The following is a 24,322-nucleotide window of genomic DNA, read 5'->3' as shown; positions in this document are numbered from 1 at the left end:
TTTGATCTCCACTTGAATGTGGACATATTTCAAAAATGCCCACCTGTAATCTTTGGGATCCAATTTCTTTAGGGCCCTCTAACTGCCACTTTAAATTAAAATCCCATGCAGTACTTAATTAGATTTGAGAATGTGTTTATTTAATTGAAAATACTTTATTGAAGTTTCATGTAAAAACTGACATAGAACATTTAGACTTAGAGTTTTGGCCACTTAGAATCTACATTTATTTATTATTTTTAATTTCTTTTTAATGTGGGGCCTGAACTCATGGTCTCAAGATCAGGAGTCACATGCTCCACTGACCAGGCACCCAAGAATCTACTATTTTTGAGAAAGTCTTATTTGTATAAATGAAACTTAGGGTTTATGGTAAACTAGAAATATTTTAGTTTTAAAAAACAACATATATCAGTTTATGACAAACATTGAAGCTTAGTAGTAATCACCAGTTTTACAGAAAAGGTAAGCCACAGGTAAAGCCCAAAGTCAGATCTGGGTCCGTTTGATTTCAGTGAAAAATATTAAAACTAAGATTCAGTAAGTACTATATTGATATTTCATTACCAAAAAGAATTGTATGATTTCCTGTCTAGAAAAAAGTTTATGTTTACTTGTATTTTAGAGTCAGGAGAGGGACCATAGAGCTGTTTATTCCTTTTGTGTGTGTGTGTGTGTGTTTAGGTTTATTTTTATTTATTTTGAGAGTGAGTGAGAGCAGTGGGGACAAGGGCAGAGAGAGGGGGAGACAGAAGCTGGCTCCGCTCTATCAGCACAGACCCCGATGCGCACAAACCGTGAGATGGTGACCTGAGCTGAAGTTGGACACTTAACTGATTTGAGCGACCTAGGTGCCCCAATTGATTGATTTTTAAAGTTTTATTTAAATAATCTGTATACTCAACGTGGGGCTCCAACTCACAGCCGAGACTGAGTCAGATGCTGTTCTGACTGAGCCAGCCAGGCACCCCTCGATTTCAAATTTAACATCCAGTCCTATGTATTTACAAAGAATTCTCTTAAATTTAACATACCTTTTCTTTTCATACCTTTCAGTGTTGCACATTAATTACCTAATAACAATGAAGTAGTATAAGAAAGAAGGAGATATTTTGGAATTTTGCTTAACAGTTTTTAGTTTTTGGTTTGCAGTGTATAGAATTAAATAATCAGCTAGGGCAGTCTTGGAATATATCTGAAGGAGTTAAGAGTAAGTACTAATGGAGAGAATTAAAAGTCAGTTTCATGTTAATAGTCTTTGCTTATACTGTAGGAGCCCATGAGGAGTCGCTTAGTGAAGTGCTCGTGTGTGAAAATACCCAGGGCGTTTCAGGGCTTGTTACAGGATCTCTTAAAGGAAAATACCCACCCAGATTACTTTATATGAATGTTATTTGTAATTTAGACAGTGATTTCCAAATTCTAATCTGTAAATTGGTTCTGGTCTTTAACAGAGTTAGAACGATGATAACAGTGTAGGGGTTTTTTTTGTTTTCAGTAAAGTTAAAATTTTCCCTTGTGGATATCTTTCCCATATTTGTTGTTGCTTTGTGAGGAGAGCGGTGATTAAAAGTAGATAGATAGTAGGAGGGGCGCCTGGGTGGCTGAGTCCGTTAAGCATCCGACTTTGGCTCAGGTCATGATCTCCTGGTTCAGGGGTTCGAGCTCCGTTTCGGGCTCTTGCTGACAGCTCAGAGCCTGGAGCCAGCTTCGGATTCTGTGTCTCCCTCTCTTTCGGCCCCTCCTCCCTTTTCTCTTTCTCTCTCTCTCTCTCTCTCTCTCAAAAATAAATAAACATTAAACAAAAAAAGGTAGATAGTAGGAAATTCTGGTGACTCTTCGTCCATCCTGACATTTTTTAGTGAAATCTGGGAGTTGGAAAGTCACGAATTTAAAAACTAACAGGGTTTAACAAACGAACCTGTTCTTATACTTATTTGGTTGAAAGATGAAGGTTAAAAAATGAGAAAATAGTTATTTCGTACCCTTTTCCAATATAGTTTTAAAACTGAACAACTTAAAAAATTTAAGTACCTTTGTTTTTCTTCACTAGGTTTGTAAATATTATCTCTGTGGTTTTTGTCCCGCGGAATTGTTCACAAACACTCGTTCTGATCTTGGTAAGTGAATTTTCTGTGTAACTTATATCAAATTACGATTTAAAATAAAAACTTGTACTTTATAAATTCTGAAAACTTTTCTCTTAAATAAGGTTTGTTGATAAAATAATTTCTTTCTTGGCTTAGACTTTTATACTAATAAATGCCAGTCTAGTTAAACACGGTAGCTTACATGAACATACATGTCCATTTCCACTCCTTCCCAAATCCCTCCACTAAAATGAAAATTTAAAAACAAGAAAGGTATAAACAGAAGAAGAGATAACATTAGAGATGTCAACAAATTTTTGGAAGATGACAAGTGGATGGAATAGTAGCGGCAAACTCAACAGAGAAACCCTGTACCCTAAAAGTCTGCCGAAGGGAATATTAAAAGGGAGTGAGTGATCAGCAGAACCTTGGACAGGCTCAGGATTTGGAGGTACCACGTACCCTAGAACATAGTCATGGGGCTGAAAATTAAAAATTAGTCTAGTTCATGGTCTCTCAACCTTGACATTTGACATTTTGAGCTGGATGATTTTGTTTTAGGGGGGACTGTCTTGTGTATTGTAAGACGTTCAGTAGCATTCCTGGCCTCTACCCACTAGATGCAGGTAGCCCTTGAGTGTGACAACCAAAAACATCTCCAACTAAAAAGGCATTGCCAAATGTCCCTGGAGAGACTCGTAAGACCTGTGCATCTGGTGATTCGACTTCTACCCCCACAACCTGGAGATACTAGGGGTTATTTTCTGGAGAAATTGGACCACTGAGACTGTAGTTCATCTGAACCACAGATTGCAAAAAAAAAAAACCCAGTTGAGTGACTTCTTCTCCCAACAATGGTACATAATTAGTATCATTTTAGAAATGTAAAAGAGAAGTTAATTCATTAAGCATGATGCTTGCCCAGCTCATCAGAAGCACATTAGGACTGGACAAATCTAGATATTGGGATTCCGGACATAGCACAGGGCAGTCGTGAGTAAAAATGAGACTTATAAGAGAGTTAAGTCTATATTCTTACTAGTGGGGTTTTCCCATTCCCTTCCTCTGCCCTGTTCCTAGAAGGATACAGCCAGATGTTTTTCCTCAGGCAGAAGAGAAGAGGAGTCTTTAGAGAAAGTGAACAGTTCCAGAGAAGTGATCTACAGGTACTGACCCTTGGGGAATCTCCTAAAAGAATTTTGCTGCCTTATTTTCCTGTGGTAAAGCCCATTTGTTGATAAACCCTGCCTGTGCATACCAACTTCCAGTTAGATTTTGGAAGTGTTTTTCCAGCCAAGGAATCCAAGTTAGGCCTTTGAAGAAAACTTTCAAAACAAAAGATTAACCAAAACCAATAAGAGGGGGAAAAAAAGTTTAGTGAAATAAGAGATAAGGGGGGAAGGAGAAGAAAAGGTATTAAAAGTCTTTTTTTTTTTTTTTTTTTAAGTAAGCTCTGTGGCCAACGTGGGGCTTGAACTCATGACCCTGAGTTGTATGCTCTACCAACTGAGCCAGCCAGGCACTCTAAAATATTAAAAGTCATAACTAAATTTAGTATCTTCAGAGAAATAAGAGAGGACATCAGAAATAGGATGCTATATAAAAAGAGACCTTTTGAAAAACCAAAAGAACTCTTGGAAATTAGGACTGGAGAAATCTGAATAAAATCACTATAAAGGTTTGAGAATAAAGCCAAGGAAATTTGCTGGAATGTTGGGTGATCGCACAGAAAATACTAAAATTTGACAAAATTGTATCAGTCCAACACTAATTAGAAATTCTAGAGAAAGCAGAAGAGAGCAAATTAAAAATTCTACAATACTGAAGGACGTTAGTCTCTTGATTGAGCGTGTCCTTTAAATGCTCAGCACACTGGATGAAAAAAGATCCATCCCAAGGCACACCACTGAAATTTCAGAATGGTGGGGTGGGCCAGGAGCACACAAGATTATGAATCCGAATGGCCTCAGATTTGTCAGTAACAGCACTGGACGCTTGAAGACTTTGGAGAAACACCCTCAGGATTCTGAGTGAAAATATATTTTTTACTGGGTTAGCTATATAGCCAAACATCAAAGCCTGCAGGTGAAAAAAAGACATTTTCAGATATGCAAGATCTCAGCAAATTTATCTCCCATGATTCTTTTCTCTGGAAATTCCACCGACACATGAGTGTAAGACCAAGGAGAAAAACAAGAGATCCAGTAAACTGCATCCAATGCAGACCAGAAAAGGAACCACTCAGGATGACAACTCTTATCAGTGAGTTTAGAAAATACACAGCTGGATTGAAACAGAACAGAAAGCTCAGGGATGAAATTGAAGCTGATTATCTGATAGATTTGGAATCTTGAGAGAAATTAGTATTGAGGGAATTTCTGTAGCTGAATTAAAGTGAGAAGAATTTGGAGATAACAGAAAATTAAGCAAATGAAAAGAATTCCAGCGAAAGTACGAAGTATATCATAAGTCCTCATAATGCTCCTTTTGTTGGACTCAGCAAGTAATAGTACTTGTATAGTCAAAATATAAAGTGTTTATTGAACCTAAAATTTTGATGTCTAAGATTAACCAGGAAAAGGCAAAATTGTTTAGAAATATGGAAATAAATTCCGGAAGGCATAGGTGACGTGGTTAAAATCTGTTGCCTTCTGGAGGTAGGTGGGGGTGGGACTAGGTCAGTATTCTTGTACTCTTTGGCTTTGTTTGCAGATGCCCCAAATCAGTAAAAGATCAGCAGGTTGGCCCTCATTACAGTTTTTTTCTTGGGTGGCAGTAGGAATGATTTCTCTTTCCATGCATTCCCTCTTCTTTCTTCTTACTGTATAGTTGCTCTCCGTTATACTGATCTTGAAGATTAATGGGAACAATTTTTATGTGTTTACTTTGGGCACATTGCTTTGTGATTCATTAGGCCCAATTTAGGTGTGTACAGACTACTCAGTGATCAAATGGATCTTATTTTAAAGAAATTTCTTTTGTTTTGGCAAGAGGAAAGGTTAACATCCCCAATAATTTATACATTACATTTCTCATTTTTTTTTTCAGGTCCATGTGAGAAAATTCATGATGAAAATCTTCGGAAACAGTAAGTTGTCTTTTGAGGTCCTTTCCCCTTGGTCAGTTATTTGGTTTAAAGGGGACGAGGATTAAAGAAATAATTGCAAGTAGTATAAAATGAATGTCTTGTTGGGGTTCTATTCAATAGGTGGGATGGTAGAAAGTCATAGCTTCAAAAATGATACTGTTAGCCACCACATGAGTGCATACTATATGCTTAAATACTAATAAACCCTGATCTTTTTTTTTAAGAGCCCTGATTTTTTTTTTAATATTTATTCTGAGAGAGAGAGAGAGAGAAGTTGTGTGTGCACATGAGGTGGGGAGGGGCAGAGAAAGAGGGAGAGAATCCCAAGCAGGCTCCATGCTCAGCACAGAGCCCAGGGCAGGGTTCTGTCTCATGATCCTGGAATCATGACCTGAGCTGAAATCAAGAGTGGGACGCTTAAACTACTGAGCCACCCAGGCGCCCCTTAAAATCCCTGATTTTATAAATGAGACTTATCCTGGGGCGAGGGTCACAGGTCCAGTATTGTGGTAGAGCTGGCGAAGCACCTAGATTTGCCTTATCTGTGCTCTTAACCAGACAAAATGCTAAGTACTACTTTCCTTTTACCAAGCTGAGGGACTAGAAATTTTCTTAAACACTTGATTTACCCTTCAGAGTAAATACAGCAGTGTATAAGATTAGTTAAGGGGTGCTTGGGTGGCTCAGTTGGTTGGGTGTCATGATCTCATGGCTCGTGAGTTCGACCCCTGCTGCGGGCTCTGTGCTGGCAGCTCAGAGCCTGGAGTCTGCTTCAGAGTCTGTGTGTGTGTGTGTGTGTCTCTCTCTCTCTCTCTCTCTCTCTCTCTCTCTCTCTCTCTCTGTCTCTGTCTCTCTCTGCCCCTCCCCACTCATGCTCTGTCTCTTCAAAAATAAACATTAACAAAAATAGTTAAGAGAATATGTGAGTTTTAATGGATAAAGATGTGGAAAGAAAGTAACGCTTGTTTATTCTTATCAGGTATGAGAAGAGTTCTCGTTTTATGAAAGTTGGCTATGAGAGAGATTTTTTGCGATACCTGCAGAGCTTACTTGCAGAAGTAGAACGTAGAATTAGACGAGGCCATGCTCGTTTGGCATTATCTCAAAACCAGCAGTCTTCTGGGGTGAGTATGAAATTAATTTGTTAGTCTTTGTAACATGTCCCTTTTCTCTGGAGACCCAGAGGCCTCTGTAGTATTGAAACTTGTGTTCAGGTTCATTAATTTGTGTTCTTTTAGAATGACGTAAACTTAAAAGGCATTCATTTTTTTCATTCTTTATTAGTAGTACTGATTTTGCTAATCGTTAAGATTTTTCTTTTAATTATTAGTAACTGATAAAATATGTAATTGACTATTTGAAGGTAATTGAGTTATCCTTGTGATTCAGTATTTTAACAGATGAATGCAAGTGTTATGTATGGTATGTGAGAGCTTGAATATTCCTGTGTTTTACTTACTGATAATACATTTATTTTCTTTTCAATAGGCAGCTGGTCCAACAGGCAAAAATGAAGAAAAAATTCAGGTTCTAACAGATAAAATTGATGTACTCCTGCAGCAGGTAAGAATTGTATATGTGAATAACAGAAAATCCTTGGAATAGTCCTTAACCAAAGAAGATAAAGGGATGGCAAATACATACATGTAAAGATGCTCGAAGTCATTAGTCATTAGATAAATACAAATTAAAACCACAATGAGACACTTACTGTTCATTCTTCTGTTAGAATGGCTAAAGCTAAGACGACTGGCCATACCAAGTGTTAATGAAGATGTGGGCAAACTGGAACTATCATACACTGCTGGTGGGAGCTAAAAATGGTATAGCCACTTTGGAAAGAGGAGGTTTCTTAAAAAGTTAAGACGCGTCATGAGTCATTCCAGTCCTAGATATTGACCCAAGAGAAATGAAAGCATGTGTTTACACAGGGTTGTATAATAGCAGCTTTGTTTGTAATTGGCAAAAACCCTTAAACTGGAAACTGCTCAAATGTCTATCAGTAGACAAATGGATAAATGCTGTGATGCATCCATGCAGTGGAATATGGCTCGGTAATAAAAATGAATGTAACAGTGGGTGGATCTTAAGATAATTAGGCTGAGTGAAAGAAGCCAGGCCAAAAAAAGGAATAAGAAGTACATAATTCCATTTACATAAAATCCTAAAAAATGGCAAACTAGTCTGTAGTGACAGAAAACAGATCAGTGGCTGCCTGGGGAGGAGGTGCTACAAAGCAAATTTAGGGTGATGGATGTGTTCATTATGTAGATGATGGTGTTAGTTTCATGGTTGTCAAAACTTACCAGATTGTACACCTTAAAAATATGCAGTTTATTGCATGTCAAATACACTTTACTAATGCTGTAAAAAATCAAAAGGGTAAATTTAACCCAGAGAGGCTTCAATAAACAAAATTAGACAAAAGACCCAAAACAACCACTAAATGCTAATGAAACTTGGGAAAGAACAGAAAAATACTTAGGTAGTTTGGTTAGAAAGGAGTCTTGACTGCATTTTTTTTTTTTAAATCCCTCTTAGATTGAAGAATTAGGATCTGAAGGAAAAGTAGAAGAAGCCCAGGGAATGATGAAATTAGTTGAACAGTTAAAAGAAGAGAGAGAGTTGCTTAGATCCACGACCTCGGTGAGTAGCAACCTCATTTTGATTTATCCAGGCTCTTCACTGTGAATTACTACGTCCTGTTGCTACTTGAGAATCTTTGTAGACAATTTTCTAATGTCCTAAATCAGGAGTTTGCAAACTGTATCTTAAAAGGCCACACAGTAAATACTTCAGGTTTGCAGGCCAGATGATCCCTGGCAGCTACCAAGCTCGGCTTTTATTTTATGAAAGCGACTTTGGACAGTGTATAAACAAATTGACGTGGCTATGTTCCAGTAAAACTTTTATTTACAAAAACAAGCCTCTAGGTACTGGCATGCCAGCCCATGCCTTAGGACTACTCATTTGGGCCTGGGTTTTGCTTTCTTGTTCCGATAAATTACTGTGTGTGTGTGTGTGTGTGTGTGTGTGTGTGTGTGTGTGTATGTGTATATGTTCTTATTTAATTTTGAGAGAGAGCAGGAGTTGGGGAGGGGCAGAGAGAGAGAGGGAGGCACAGAGTCTGAAGCAGGCTCCAAGCTCTCAGCTGTCAGCACGGAGCCCGACCTGGGGCATGAACCCACGAACTGCAAGATCATGACCTGAGCTGAAGTTGGCACTTAACTGACTAAGCCACCCAGGCATCCCTAATTACTCCATATATATTTACCTTAGCTCAAAATTAGTGTACTCAGAGTATCTTCTACTTTTTTATATTAGAGAATGTGATATACCTGTTTTGGGTGTCGATGGTAGAAAATAATTGGTCATTGGTTCCCATATATTGAATAGGATATGTACAGATTATGCTCAGTGAGTTCAGTTCCCTAAGCATTTTGGAAAATTTTTTTTTACATAGCTCTGTGCCTAGCATGGGCTTGAACTCATGGCCCCAAGGTCAAGGGTCGCATGCTCTGCTGCTGAGCCGATTAGGTGCCTCTTGAAAAAATACACATATATATTTCATTAAAATTTTTTTTAACATCATTCATTTTTGAGAAAGCCAGCATGAGTGGGGGAGGGGCAGAGAGAGAGGGAGACACAGAATCTGAAGTAGGCTCCAGGCTCCGAGCTGTTAGCACAGGGCCGCGAGATAAGGACCTGAGCTAATTCAGAATCTTAACCGACTGAGCCACCCAGGCGCCCTTATTTGTATTTTTTAAATTTTTTTTTTTTTTTCAACGTTTATTTATTTTTGGGACAGAGAGAGACAGAGCATGAACGGGGGAGGGGCAGAGAGAGAGGGAGACACAGAATCAGAAACAGGCTCCAGGCTCCGAGCCATCAGCCCAGAGCCTGACGCGGGGCTCGAGCTCACAGACCGCGAGATCGTGACCTGGCTGAAGTCGGACGCTTAACCGACTGCGCCACCCAGGCGCCCCCGTATTTTTTAAATGTTTGTTCATTTTGAGAGAGAGATTGGGAGCGGGGGAGGGAGGGAGGGAATCCCAAGCCCCATTGATGTGGGGCTTGATCCCATGGAACCGTAAGATCATGACCTGAGCCGAAATCAAGGGTTGGATGCTTAACCTGCTGAGCTCAGGAAACCGCCCCCCCCAACCAAAATACTTTTTTTAGTTTATTTATTTATTTATTTATTTATTTAGAGAGGGTGCAAGTGAGGGAGGGGCAGAGAGAGAGAAGTGGGGCTCCTGCTCACCTGATGACGGAGCTCAAACTTAGGAACCATGAGATCATAACCTGAGCCAAAGTCAGATGCTTAACTGACGGAGCTACCCAGGAGCCCCCTTTAAAAATACTTTTAATATGGAGGCCACACCTTTAGCCTGTTGAACCTAAGAAAGGAATTCAGACTAAAATAGGTAGCTTTCTGAGAGGTAGTTAACCATTTTCAAGGTGGTGTGGGTAATTGACTAGTTACTGTTGAGGGACGGGGTCTCCACACTTCTTAATGATAATGGAAAGTTGGTTGCTGTTGCCTTGTTCCCTGCTCTAAAAGTTGGCCAGTTGGTACTCAGTATTAATGGCTTTGGAGAAATGCACAAAATTAGAACTCTGTTCTAAATTTTCAGTATATATTTTGGATTTGTTCTCACTCAGATACTCTTTATAATAACTGATTTGTCATTTCAGACGATTGAAAGTTTTGCTGCCCAAGAAAAACAAATGGAAGTTTGTGAAGTGTGTGGAGCCTTTTTGATAGTCGGAGATGCCCAGTCCCGGGTAGATGACCATTTGATGGGAAAGCAGCACATGGGATATGCCAAAATTAAAGCTACTGTTGAAGAATTAAAAGTAAGCTTTCAAGCATGCACTTTAACCACAGCTAGTACTGTACTTCAGTCTGGCTAAAAATTGATCACATAGAGACATAAGCCTCTTGTGGATATTTTGTTGATGTGTATTATTTGAAACCGTAATAATCCCTATAAAATTTTGCTATTAATGAATACTATCAAAGCATTTTAATTCCTTCACTCTTTCGTGCCAGGAATTTGGGAGAAAGCCTATCCCTGAGGACTTTGTCAAGTAACATTATCTTGCATACAAACATGGTGTCGGAATTTCTACATTTTCTTTTAGGATATCAGATTCCATAAGTTGATTTACACATGCTTTACACATCAGCCCTTGTTTGACAGAGTCTTTAAGGGTGTTTATAAAAATTGAACTTGATTTCTTTTAGGAAAAGTTAAGAAAAAGAACTGAAGAACCTGATCGTGATGAGCGTTTAAAAAAGGAGAAGCAAGAACGGGAAGAAAGAGAAAAAGAACGGGAAAGAGAAAGAGAGGAAAGAGAAAGGAAAAGACGGAGAGAAGAGGAAGAAAGAGAGAAAGAAAGGGCTAGAGACAGAGAAAGAAGAAAACGAAGTCGTTCAAGAAGTCGGCATTCAAGCCGAACCTCAGACCGAAGATGCAGCAGGTCTCGGGACCACAAAAGATCACGAAGTAGAGAAAGAAGGCGAAGCAGGTACATAGAGCACACAAGACTGTGCCCAGCATAGAGCGAGTGTGCAATAAACAGTAGTGATTACTAATGTTATTTCCTTGGTCCTTGGGAAGCTCTCAAGTATTGTCAAAGACTAGAATAGATTATGAGAGTGGAGTCAGTTAGCCACTCCATCTTCAAGGCAACTTCTTTGCTATTTCCCCTGTCTAAGGAGGTTTGATGTGCTCTTACTAGGAAGTCCGTGCAGCTGGATGGTCTCTTTGTTTCTCTTCTCATTGATTCTAAGAAGACATTTAAATTATAAGTTATTTTGGGTAAAATTATGTACATTTACTTTGGAGGACACCACGCTTAATACAAGAACTAAAGTGTTACCTAACTGGGGTGCCTGGGCGGTTTAGTCAGTTAAGTGCCCAACTCTTGATTTCAGTTCACAGCATGATCTTACAGTTTGTAAGTTTAAGCTCCACGTCGGGCTTTGCACTGACATTGTGGAGCCTGTTTGGGATTCTCTCTCCCTCTAAAACAAAAATTAGGGGCCGGTGGGTGGCTCAGTTGGTTAAGCATCTGACTTTGGCTCAGGTCATGATGGCACGGCTCATGAGTTTGAGCCCTGTATTGGGCTCTGTGCTGACAGCTCAGAGCCTGGAGCCTACTTCAGATTCTGTGTCTCCCTCTTTCTCTGCCCCTCAACCACTCACACTCTGTCTTTCTCTCTCAAAAATAAAATAAAATAACATAAAAAGTTAAAAAGAAATAAAGTATTATGTAACTGATTCTTTAAAAACACAACAAATGAAATCGGTTTTATTGTTTTGGAGTTAACGATTGAAGAGGAGTCTTAAAGACCATGATAACTATCTTAGCACTATTTGAAAAGTTGAAGTTAGATTTTCAGTAACTTCTTAAGATTTCTACTGTACATATGTTTTAGTAGTGGATTCTATTCATTTGCCTTTTAAAGCTAAGTTTTGCTTAATCTTGTTAATTATTAAATAGTACATAATTTTTGCAAGGTTTTTCTCATTGTCATGTCAGCTGAAGTTGCTTTCCTTTTATTTCAAATTGTGAAGAAGCAGAGATCGACGAAGAAGCAGAAGCCATGATCGATCAGAAAGAAAACATAGATCTCGTAGTCGGGATCGAAGAAGATCAAAAAGCCGGGATCGAAAGTCCTATAAGCACAGGAGCAAAAGTCGGGACAGAGAACAAGATAGAAAATCCAAGGAGAAAGGTTAGTTTATGTGAGAATTTAATTCATTAATTAAAGATTTAATTCATTAATTAGATTATTTTAACACTCCTTTCTCTGCACTCACATTTCTTTGGAGATAGGCAGAGTTCCATTTCAAGCTATCTTCTTTTTTACTTAGAACCAACACCATTCAGTAGGAGGCAGGCATTATTTTCCCCTCCTGCTCTGACTTGTGACAGTGACAGTTGACCTGGTGTTTTCTTAGAACATGCCAAAACCACATCCTTCAGTTGTTAACCTGAGGTTTACGTCTCAATTCTTCCAAGTATCGCATTACTCTTCAGGATTATAAGGCTGTAGAATTTATTAGCTTGGTTATTGGCAACATTTTTTTTATTTGCTGCGTGTTCCATAATATGTCTTGCAGAGTAAGTGTGCTATTTTGCATTGGTCCTCATGTGCAGCCTTCATTTACCTCCGTAATTAACTTCTAAGTTTGCAGAAGTTGAGTATCTTACATACGTCTTCACTGTGTTTTCTATTGAGACAACACGCTCTTTCCTTTCTACCTTTCCCTTTGGTTTTCTGTGGCATTCTGGTGGCTGGAATGCACTGTCACTGCTCTGTTAATGGACTTTCTCATTTTGTCTTTGGCATGTTTTCACATGGATTTTCTCATTGTTTAGCTTAGTCTTAACTGAAAGATCATTCTTTGGAAATCAGGGTCTCCCTTCTGTACTTTCTTTAGATCTTTTGAGCATCTTTCATTTTGTCTTGAATGGGCTGTTCCGCTTTGCATGGTTTTTAGGAATGAGAGCAAGGGCCTGTTTCTAATTTTCTTGGCTCTGCTTGTTCCATCCTGTCCTGCCTGTTGGTGTCCGTGTTAGATCACCCGACATACGTGCTGCTGTGTTTGAGTTTGTTAAACTGGACTTTTGTGTGATACTCGTTTCTTACTTTCTTTTATGGAACTATTCTATGGTTTTTGTTTTGTGTGTGTTTTTTTTTGTTGTGTTGGGTTTTTTTTGTTTTCTGGGCCAGACTCAGGTTTTTGTTAAACTGAGTTAGAGAAGTGCCAGCACACAAACAGTGGACATATATTTTTGGTCTTACGCTTTCATTTTTCCTGAAATAAGTATCCCTTTTCTCTTAAAAATATTTACATATGTTATTTTTTCTACCACCTGGAGCAGATGTTAAATAGCAAACGACAGTTTTTTAAACTTGCTGTCACGAGCTTTATTATTTGTCATTTAAGTCCAGAAATTACTTCTGTGATTCAATAGGCAGTTGCTACAAAGGGTTATCAACTGATTTTACATTAGTTTAGAAAGTTTCACCCAGCCTTTTTTGCAAGACTTTGTAAATGTGTTTTTTGGGTGAGGGGTCCAGTCTCCAGAGCCAGATAATGGGCGTCAGAGATCAAATTAATCACTTCTCTTTGAGAGCCAAAGCTCTTTGCTATATTCCCTTTGTGTCGCTTAAAATAGTTGGATTGATGCCCAGGGACAATAGCTAGCCTTCAGAACTGTCCGGGATCAGAAATGAGCAATAGATGCAACTGGCTTGCCTTCAAACAGACGTGTTTGTATAATTTCTGGATGGAGCAAAAAGATGTCCTGAATTGCATAGCTGTAATAGAATCTTAATTATAATGGTGACATCATAGAATTTAATAAAAACCTTTGCTTAAGTAGAATAAGCTACATTGTTTGGATTATGGACAGATTTTCACGGAGGAAGGAGGGAAGACTTGATTTGGAGAAAGTTCTGCATCAGGTCCACCTTGAAAGATTGGGAGTGCATTACAGATTTGTCTTGAACTTGGGGATCTCTTTTAAAAGTGATATGATTTACTGGCTTTTGAAAATGCCATGTAGCCATTGAGGCACGCCTAGGTATACAGATGACCGAAGGCCTGAACTCTGAGCAGGAACAGCACTTGATAATGGCACATGAGTAAGCGGGAGGCCACTACTCCAGGTGCTGTGATTGGAAGTACTTGAACGCCACAGTGAAAAGTGGTTTCTTACACAGACCTATATTTCTTAACACCAACCAATTTAAGGTTCTCTCTTTGTCAGAGAGTTTCCTTCTTTAATCCATAGCCCTGAAATCCACCACACTTTGTGGATGTCCTTAGGACTATTAAGATCTACCATATCTACATAGGGCAGAAGATAAGATTATTGGACTGACTACTAGTCCTCTACGGGGCAACAAGACGACTCTTCCTCATTGAAGCTACCCGTGCACCGGAGAAGCCCATAAGGCACAAAGGGAGGACTTGCCCACAAGGTCAGTTAGAGCACACTGTACTGGCTCAGTTCTCCTGAGTCGACGGACAGACATGGAGCAAGTCCTGCCGTCAGCTACTTGGACATTGCTTCGTGTGCATTTTGCAAGTCTTATGGACTGAATCCGCTCCTTCACATAAGATCTTCAGTTCTTCCATTCTTTGAATGAGCGCCCCCTGCCACCACCATATTTTGTTTGCATTACCATCCCTCTCCTAGTTACTTGCTGTTGTGTCTTAACAACTTTGTCCAGAATCTGTAAAGGGTTGTGCTTCTCTTAAAACATCTTTCTGTCTTATGGACTATTCTGCTAGACCAGTTGTTCTTAACTTAGTTTTAAGGGGAAAAACAGTTTTTCCAGGAGGCTTGTAGTTTGTGTTAGCATTTTCTGTAGAAATCTTTTGTTAGGCAATACTTGGAACTAAAAAAGCTGGAATATTCTTGCTCCACATCCCACTTTCTGCCCCTAGTCTGAGGTTTCACCATTACGAGGAAAACAGGAGAAAAAGTTGAGATTTACTTTTTTCGTTCTTCATTCGCAGCTGAGTTGAATTTTAATTTCTCCTTTTGGAAAAACAACTCTGAGGTGGCATCTACATTACTTTTCTTAGCAAAGCACTTTCTTAGCAAAGTTCAGTGCTTGGATTGAGATCTAAGGTCCACTTTCTTTCATTGGGCTTGTTCCTCTTAGGTGTTCAGATTGATACATATGTAAGTAGTCTGTTGCATTACCAAATCTACAGTTGGAGAAACAGGCCTATTAAATTAACTGTTTTTACTTTTTACCTTAGTAACTCACTTTGTGTGAACACAGTTCTTGTGTGCTACCGTTCATACCCTTCCCATTGCTTTTTGATGTTCCTCTCCCCAGATGAAATTTACTTACATCTTAGATCCTGCAGTGATTTGGAGTTGCCCGTACTTAGTAGATTCTCACCAGTTTGAGAGAATTTGCATACTCTTTTACCTTTTGCTCTCTCTTAATTCCCCGTATGGTGCTCCCCGATTTTTATCCCTTTGATAGATTCGCCAAACTGTGTTACTTGCAGTCTGTGGGAAATAATTGTCTTTTCATCTCTCAATTGTTTCGCTTTTCAAAATGTTATGTGTGTATTGTATTTTACTTTAAAATCCACGATCAATGTCTTCTTTTATGGCAGAAAAGAGGGGATCTGATGATAAAAAAAGTAGTGTGAAGTCCAGTAGTCGAGAAAAACAGAGTGAAGACACAAACACTGAATCAAAGGAAAGTGATACTAAGAATGAGGTCAATGGGACCAGTGAAGACATTAAATCTGAAGGTGACACTCAGTCCAATTAAAACTGATCTGATAAGACCTCAGATCAGACAGAGGTAAGTGTATTGTTTCTCACTTTGATTAGGGCTTTTTGTTACTGTTTGGCAGTGCAGCGTAAGTATGCACAGACGAAGACGGAGCTAAGCCGAGTAAGAAGACATACAAAAGCATCTTCTGAAGGAAAAGACAGTGTAGTCCTGCAAAACATTTTGAGGTACATTGTTTTGTCTCAGCTATTTTGTAGCAGACTCGTGCCCCCATTAGTGTGCCTCTTTGGAAATTACTGCCCACGTTTGTAATGTAGTCGCCATTGAAAAGTTAATTATCCTTTTTTTTAGGGATTTTGCTGTCATTTCTTTTTTTTTTCTTTTTTTTAATAAAAAGGTTGAACTGTTTTTTTTTCTTTTTGGTATTAAGTCCATCTTGTGTTGGTACATTGGCAGAGACATATGCTTTAACAACTTAAATATTTCTGAGGCACATGTTGGACTACTTTGTTTTAATTAAACTGCTAGTATTTCTTTGTCAAGGATGTTTCTAGTTTTTTGCTTTATTGCCTTGCATTCTAATGCAGTTTGTTCTGTAACTCGAGAGCCAGTAGCATTGGATTGATGGAAGTGTAGGGTTTATGAATTATTGCAGCTGACTACCATACCTCACACAGCGTTGGTGTTGTGAGCGGCCCATGAAAAGCCAAATTAAAAATCAAGGATTCAGTCAAACTAAGCAGGTACTCATGCCAGGTACTCCTTTCTCTACCCACATCCATGTTTGAATGCTATTGCCTGTGATCTTTACGCTTAACTGTTGTGTATCTTTTTTGTTCTTTACAAGACGCACAGAGGGGTTTTTTGTGTATTGCGTGAAAACTTATAAATCAAATGTTAACAGAATGGAATTTTTTTTCAACTGTATGTAGGGATGCAGTGGTGCCCAGAATTAGATATCTTTAAAGAATTTTAAATACAATAAACACTTCACATTATTCGCCTTGTTACACTCAATGCAATTCTCAAGTCTTTAAGAGGTATGTGTTTAATATTTCCTACGGTGTAGGAGAATCTGCAGGCAGCCATAGATCCCTAGGAATAGTCACTGGCTGAGACGTTTCAAGCAGCAGTGGATGGCAGAGGCAGACACCTTCAATCTGTGAAATACAAAGAGTTGATGAATCATGTAGAATGAATTTGGGTTTTTAAAGAACTATTAAAAGTTAGGTTTTATGAGTTCTGAAAACCTATAAACTATTCATTCTTTGGGCTAGTGGCTTGGGATAAAAGATTTCTACGGAAAGGGAGTACCAAGTAGTTGGTTTGTCAATGGCTTTCTTCTTCTAGGACAGCAGTGTAGTGTTACGTGTGTGAGCCATTCACGCATAGGCCAGCACACGCGGGCACAGGGCTTTAAGACCACGCTGATGCCTTGATAACTTACAAAGAATACAGACGTTCCGTGTCCATATGTTAAGTAGCAGTTAGTGACTGGGCCAACACTTAGTCATAAAAATTTGCCTTTTACATGTTGTCTAATTATCCTTTTTCCCCAACTTTTGCATTGTAGGACAACTGTTCGAAGATTTCTGGAAGAAACCTGAAAACGGCATAACATGAAGATCGACATTAAAATGAGGTGAAAGAAAACTATAGTGGCATAGAAAAGTAGAAAGCTCAGTTAGTTGTTCTGTTTTGTTTTGTTTTTTTATTAAAAATTAATTCAGGACTGACGTGACCTACCAGATTTCAGAACACGTGTTAATAGCATATATATGCCACTGAAAACTTAGGTCCTGTATCATATTGTTTTCTTTAAGACTTTTTAAGAAATATTACCTAAACATGTGGCTTGCTCAGTGTTTAATTGCAAGTTTTCATTCTTGGACTTTGAAAACAGGATTAAACGTTAGTATTTGTGTGAATCAGATTAAGTGGGATTCCATTTTTACAACTCTGCTCTATCTAGCCTTTGGATTTAGAAGTGAAAATAAAGTATCTCTGACTTTCTGTTACAAATTTGATTGTCTCTGTCATTGAAAAGTTTTAGTATTAATCTTTTCTAATAAAGCTATTGACTCTGAACTAGTCCCCTGTTTTAAATATGAGGTGCACTGTTACTAGAAGTGTTGGTGTACAGTTTTATCTGATTGTTCTGTTAAAGACTAATTTTTATAGAATTTCTGCAGTTTAAATGTTTTAAATAATGGTGCTTCAATTTTGGGTGGTTATGAATAAATTTGAATTTTGCTTTTAATAGCAAAGATGTACAGTGAACTAGAATATATTTTTACATCCCTGAGAGATTCCTTTAGTAGTAGAAAATTCAAAATAGCCTTCTGATGAACACTATCTTCCTCTAGCTATGAAATAATGATGTAGAAGACTATTCAAGAACTTTTAACTAGCTTTTGGTCTTTGTTTTAAATCCTGTGTCAAGATTTCTTTTAACCTGGTCTTGTCAGATTACAGATGTATTCAGTTCTGTGTATGGGGTGTGTAGTACACATAATAAGGATTTATTCTTAAAAACCGAGGCTTAAGCAGGTGGTCCCCCCACCCCAGCTGATTCGGCAGCATGTTACTATCTATAGCCAGCTTTGTCAACTGTGTAAAAGTATTACCGGCTACGTATATCATAGCAGTTTTTTTGTGATTTATAATTTTCAAATATTGTCAGTTTATAAGGTAGAGAAACCGGGTAACTGGGTTAGATGACGTATGCAAAGTCGCGTGGCTCCATGTTGGCGGAGAGCTAGCTCATGGAACCTAGCCTCCGCCTTTTGGTCTGGTGCTTCACTGTTCTGCCACTGTATTCGTTCTGATAGGCTTAGTGAAGTATCACAGAGTTTCCTAAAATACCCTCCACCAAGCTTTGGGAAATGATGAAGCTACCACTTCAGAGGTGCTTTGTGTGAGATCATGCCAGGGGCACAGAGCACTCCTGGCTCACTAGCTGATTTTGGAGGTACAGCAGCAGGGGAATGGGTTGGATATCTCTGACTTTGTCAGGATTAAGATAAGATGTGAAGCCGTCTGATACAAAGTCAGCCCCTCCCAGGCACTGTTGGTGGAGTTGGACAAGGTTGCGGTCGTGAGAGCGAAGGACTTTGGAGTGCTAGTTCATCATATTCTGTTGCTCCGTCTCTGGAAAAACCATCCCGAAAAACCGAAAACAGTTTACTAAAGTATTAAGCTGCTAAAATTATTAAGGGATTTAAAATGCCAGACTTGTTCTTGCCTCTTCTAGAATCCATAGCTAAATTACTTTAATGAGGTACATACAGTAAATGAGTTCATGAAAAGTCTTCATCATCTTCATGATTCCATGGACACTTAGATGTGTTGATCACGATGGGAGTTACGTAGGCTTTGAGGGAGAGGCCTGGCCCCTTAAGGTGTCCATGACTAAGGTCTGGTTTTAGTTGGAGATTTAGAAGTTGGGTTGCCCTCAACACCCAAATTTATCAGGCTCAAGAGGAAACTATTCTTGCTTAAATTCATAATCAAATATAGAGGCTGTGTGCTAATTTAATTTACTGTAAGAAATACACGTTTCTGCCTTTAGGGCTAAACAGTTGTCAGTTGGTCAGTGTGTATCTTCTCTGTGAAGAGCCTTTAAGGGGAGCCAGATTTTACTACTCAGAAGATTACTTGATAAGATTGGACTTGGATGAGAGCAATCAGGGTTTTTTAACTTTTCATTTTGGAAAACTTAAGACCTACATAAAAGTAGAACAGTACAATCAGCCTTTATTAAAACTCCACTAGTAAGACTCAGTGGCCAGTCTTAATTTTATATGTTCGTGCATGTGTGTATGTATCCCCTGCCTCCTATTACTTTCAGGCAAGTGTCAGACACACCATTTAATCTGTAAATAGTTCAGCATGTATTTCTAAAAGTTAAGAAACAAGTTCATTAATGAAAATAAACTGGATGAACTTTTAATTGGTCGGAGTCCTCAACTGTAGAACTGGTCTGGTAGCTTACTTTCCGCTGTGTGTCTCGAAGGGACCATGTAATGAGTCTGCTGTTCGATGTAGAAAGACTGTGCATCACCTCCCTTTTTGTTACATTTTTTCTTCAGATAGATCACAAGATGTTTACAGTTGACCCTGGAACAATGTGGGGAGATCAGGCATGCCAACCACCCCCACCCCCACCTCCTGTGTGGTCAAATCCACATACATACTTGACTCCCCCAGAACTGCCAAAAGCCTGTTGACCAGAGCCTTACCTCCAACATAGTTGATGAACACACGTTTTGTATGCGTATTATATATTGTGTGCTTACAATAAAGTAAGCTCAAGGAACAGTGTTGAGAAAATCATAGGAGACCATGCATTTACCATGCTGTAAAAAAAATCCCTGTGTAAGTGGACCCATGCAGTTCAAATTCGTGTTGTTCAAGGGTCAGCTGTATTTTTCATTTTGGATTAAAACCTATTTCTTGCCTTCTTGAGGTTGTAATAAACTAGTCCTATTTCGGCTTCAGTGTTTATCTCCTCTCCTTATACCGTCACACCTGCAGGCAGTCTGTCTACTTTTTCCATATATAGTTAGCGTCACAGAGGACACCTCATACATACAGGTTGTCAGCCACCTTCTGATTAAAGTTTCTAGAGATGTTGCAATGGAACAACTTAGGGTGGGAGTTTTTTGAGCTTGTGTCCGTTCCATGCTTCTAAAAATGCATTTTAGATGGGCTGTGTGAATATTTTTAAACATTATTCTAAAGTGCATGAAACAAAAGGAAAACACTTGAGAATTGTGTATTTTCTGTAGGATGGAACTTTGTTTAGGGCCGATTTTCGGGTTTGAGTTCAGACTGATTTTTTAGTTGTTTATGAAAGAACCCCAGGTGACTACTTTTTAAAAATTTTGTATTACAATTGTAATGCTTGTACATGGTTCAAAAAACAACATTAGAAGTGTTAGGTGATCTCTCTCCCCTTCTCCTGTCCTCCTGTTCCTTTTCAGGAACTACTGTTAAACAGTTACTCTTGCTGGAGGGAGGTGGGGGATGTAAGCATATATGTATAGACCTTTTTTTATATATGAAAGTACACCATATGTTTTGAATCTTGCTGTTTTCACTCGTATATTTAGAAACATTGGAGATCTAGGAGACCACCCTTTTACGTTTTAAACATGTAGTTTTTCAAAGTACATTTCAAGTAAACCAAAGCAGAGACGTAAACGTGCTTTTCATTGTTGTATCAGATTTTTTAATTTCCTACTTTAAAAATGCAGTTTGAGAGTCCTTGATCTATTTCTTCCCCTCAGCCATCCCAAGTAGCTCAGTTGTCAACAGATTTAAGAATGTTTTAACAGCTTTGGGAAATAGTTTGGCATAAGGGTCCGTGCCCTAACTTCTCTTGTGGCTATTCCACTCCTAGATACATACCCTAGAGAAACTCTTACACATGTGTGTCAGGACATGGATGTGAAAATGTCATAACAGCATTGTTTGTAATAGGAAGAAAAGGAAAACCAAAACAAACTGGGAAGACCCCATATGTCCTTCCGTCCACTGGATAAATACCGTGGCGTATTCCTACCAATTCTGTGGGATTACACAGAAGTCCAGCTGAACTACAGCTACACGTGTGAACACAGATGAATCTCAGTGGTTGGAAAACAAGTTACAGAAGACTACATCCGCCACAGTTCCACTTCTGTGAAGGTCAAAACCGAGCGGTTAAATTAAATCTGTGGTAAATGAAAGAAAAGCAAGGAAATGATTAACATGAAATTCACTGTTACCTATTGCGACGATGGAGGGAGACGAGACCACGGAGGGCAAGGAGCAGCCTTCAGAGGAACTGCTGACAGTGCTCTGTTGCGAGAGCTGGGTGGGTGGTTTCTTTTTTAAACTGTATGTTTATGTGCTTTTTGTATGTATGATATTTCTTAATAAAATTTAAATTTAAAGAAAGAATGGGAAAAGGTCTTGGTGTAGGTAGCGACTAATAAAACATAATAAAAGCACACTGTATGTAATGAAGTTTACCCTCGTTTAATGACTGGCAGATGTAAAAGGTACGGTTTCTTGAGCACCAAATTTAGGGTCTTAATTGTAGTCCTTTAAAAAGCTAGAAGCAGAGCCTAAGTGTATGTTTTCTCTGCGATCACTTATTTTTATCTTTCCATAATTTTCTTCTGGGTGTCAGCCAGGGAGCTGCTACTTTTGTAGCTGTGCATTTCTTACACATTCATGCCCTTCCAGAAAGGGAACTTGTTGGGTGAAAAGAGCCATACTCCTGGCTTGTGGTCAGCACATCCTTCCCCTCTTCAAGCTAGATTGTCGAATCAGAGGGGCTACTCCATTTCGGCCTTGTTCTACTCTTGGTAGGAGTCCCATGAAATGTTAGATGTTCGCTCTTCAAAAGGGAAGTAGTTGAAAGTAGGAATGTACCTGCAGGTACATGAAATTCACCTGTGCCAGCAGTGGACTTCTTACCCCCAACCATGGTCCCCAGGTGAGCCTTTAATCCCCTAGTGGGAGCTTAGGGCTTAGCCCTGAGTTTCTTCTGTGCATCCCTGAGTCCTAGTGCATCGGGTGCTGTTTTGACACCGTGGAAAGGTCTGTGAGCAAAATAGGAACACCACCTTCTCTGGGTGGAGGCTGTCAGGCCCTGTGAGCTGTGCAGGAAGGATTTCTGCGCTGAGGGGTAGAAGGGAGGTACAGCTGATTTACCAGTCACCTCATTGTAAATGAATGTAGGTTGTGAACGACTAAGAATTCTAGATCATTCTGCCTTGTTTTAACCCACATGTGTTCTGGAACTTTTTAAGATAGCATCCTAGTATCGGATTCAACAACTTAAAAATCTTCAAATGACATCAAGTTGGCGTAAAAGTTGGCGGAATTGTAGCTTCCTCAGAAATTCGTTTTTGCAATCTCTGCATGAATATAAATTATAATGAAAATTGCTCTTGAAGCTTCAAATGTTTATTCTCAATCTTCATCCTTAAGGCTATTCGTGTTTGTTACAGGAAGTCAGTTTTTATAATGTTGTTTGGTGCAAACTGTTGATTGGAATGGATATTGAATTTGCTCAACAACCTGGTGATAATTCAGTTGCTGCCCTTGTTGAATTACTGTAACCATGAGGCAACCTGTAGGTTCTGCTGTTAATGTAGTGTAAGCTTTCCTCCTGACTGGCATTTTGTAATCGAATTCTACCATATTCACCTAAAAACAAATGAAAGTCTCAGTTTCCCACAAAGGGTGATTTGGGACCATTAACAGCCTAATCTGGAGCTCCTGCCCAAATTTTCCTTATTTTTTTAAAGTTTATTTTGTGAGAGCTTGCGTGCGTGCACGAGCAAGCTGGGAAGGGGCAGAGAGAGGGAGAGAATCCCAAGCAGGTTCTGCACTGTCAGTGGGGAGCCTGATACACAGGGCTCGGATCTCACAAACCTCACAAACCGGGAGGTGATTGCCTTGAGCCGAGATCAAAAGGCACTTAACTCACTGAGCCACCCAGGCACCCCACAGATTTTCCTTATTATTCAAAATAAATTGAGAATACCTGAGGGAGGTGGCACTTGGGGATGGACCCCTTGTCATCCTCCAGAATCTGGTGGCACTAGAACAGTGCTACGTGGAATTGGCCCACGTTAGGGGCTGTGTGGTCTTTCAAAAAGACCTGTGACTTCTTCCCAGCTGAGATGCTCCCACCAAAGAGATCCATGGGTACTAAGCAAATTGCAGATTCAGGCCTCGTATACTCGTCTCATTTCTCTGAATGGAATGGTACATCTGTACCCACGTGGTTTAATAAGACTGCTCTTTGGACAGTTGGGTGTCTAGTGTGTGCCCCCCACCCTCCATCAGCCCTGAAGTATTGAGAATTTGGGAGATGAGGCCAATTTCATGTGCTGGGGAAGACAAGACCTTGTGCTTGCCCAGAAGGAGCTATGGTATTGTATAGCTCAGTTCCATGAGGATTAGTGGCGACTTTGTAGCCCAGGAGTAACGGCTGAGAAAAGAAGTGACCATGTACAGTGTGTTAACGTGGGTAAATGGGGTCAAACAGCACCCGAGTGCTTCCAAAGTACTGGTGGTTCTCAACTAGGAGTTTGGGAGGGTTGACCCAGAAGGATTCTAGATAGTGTGGTGGAAGGAGCTCAGCGTGGGATGGGATGACAGCCTATCTTGGAGCTAGTTGTCGGTAAGGGTGCCTGCCAACTTTGTTCTTTCCATCTGTTTAGTAAGAGTTCATTGCCGTGGGCTGTGCCTTGGCCGTTCTACAAGTTGTATGTTAAAAGTGGCCCCAGAGGTAGTTACTCAAGTCCTGCCATTTTATAGGCAAGTTTAAAAGTGTAAGTAGGAAATGATGGTATGACATGCTTTTCAAGATGGAGCATCAAGGGGGGCGGTGGCGCCGGACAGGCTCCATCTGGAGCATGTGACTCTTCATTTTGGGGTTAGGAGTTCAACCTCCATGTTGGGTGTAGAGATTATTTAAAGATTAAACAACAACAGCAGCAACACTGGTTGGACCAGTGTGCCAAGGGGGTCTTGGCTTTTCCAGGTCTATCAGCTTACCCTCCCCCCAACCCTTTTGTAGTTCACATGAACATGAACATGACCCTGGCCGTTTGTCCTGACTGAACCTCAGTAGTACATACCTATGCCTGATCAGGATTGACCTACAACTCTACAAAATAAACTTGTGTTTGTAGGTACCATACTGCACAATTTTTTAATGGCTCTATTTGTCAGAGCACTTTGAAATTTTATCCCGGTCCAGAGAAGTTCAAGACAAGGGAACGATTTTCCAAAGTACCCACATGAAGTTAGCAAACCAGTACATGCACCCCAGACTGCATTGTTTAT

The 24,322-nt window shown here is 39.5% G+C and overlaps 1 protein-coding gene across 12 annotated transcripts in view; it reads left to right on the top strand.

The window, feature by feature from the left end:
- The window catches only part of LUC7L3 (LUC7 like 3 pre-mRNA splicing factor), a 30,640-nt gene extending 9,228 nt beyond the window's left edge, over window positions 1–21,412 (top strand). Inside the window, exons 2-13 of one of the 12 annotated variants that reach the window (XM_047081033.1) lie at window positions 2,054–2,120; window positions 5,139–5,178; window positions 6,158–6,302; window positions 6,667–6,741; window positions 7,720–7,824; window positions 9,877–10,038; window positions 10,430–10,713; window positions 11,766–11,926; window positions 15,345–15,485; window positions 15,591–15,696; window positions 17,043–17,111; window positions 20,954–21,412. In XM_047081033.1, the coding sequence (XP_046936989.1) occupies window positions 2,054–2,120; window positions 5,139–5,178; window positions 6,158–6,302; window positions 6,667–6,741; window positions 7,720–7,824; window positions 9,877–10,038; window positions 10,430–10,713; window positions 11,766–11,926; window positions 15,345–15,485; window positions 15,591–15,696; window positions 17,043–17,076 (1,320 nt within the window). In that variant the 3' untranslated portion in view covers window positions 17,077–17,111; window positions 20,954–21,412. The other 11 variants (XM_047081032.1, XR_006962317.1, XR_006962320.1 and 8 more) reach the window with 11 other exon arrangements.
- Window positions 21,413–24,322: the final 2,910 nt, after the last annotated feature.

The sequence above is a fragment of the Lynx rufus genome, unplaced genomic scaffold, assembly GCF_022079265.1.
Source record: "Lynx rufus isolate CCGP_SWC_20201006 ecotype Redwood Valley unplaced genomic scaffold, mLynRuf1.p SCAF_18, whole genome shotgun sequence".
NCBI classification, from domain to species: Eukaryota; Metazoa; Chordata; class Mammalia; order Carnivora; family Felidae; genus Lynx; species Lynx rufus.
Note: the sequence above shows the minus strand (reverse complement) of the source record. Positions and strands in the feature narration are given on the sequence as shown.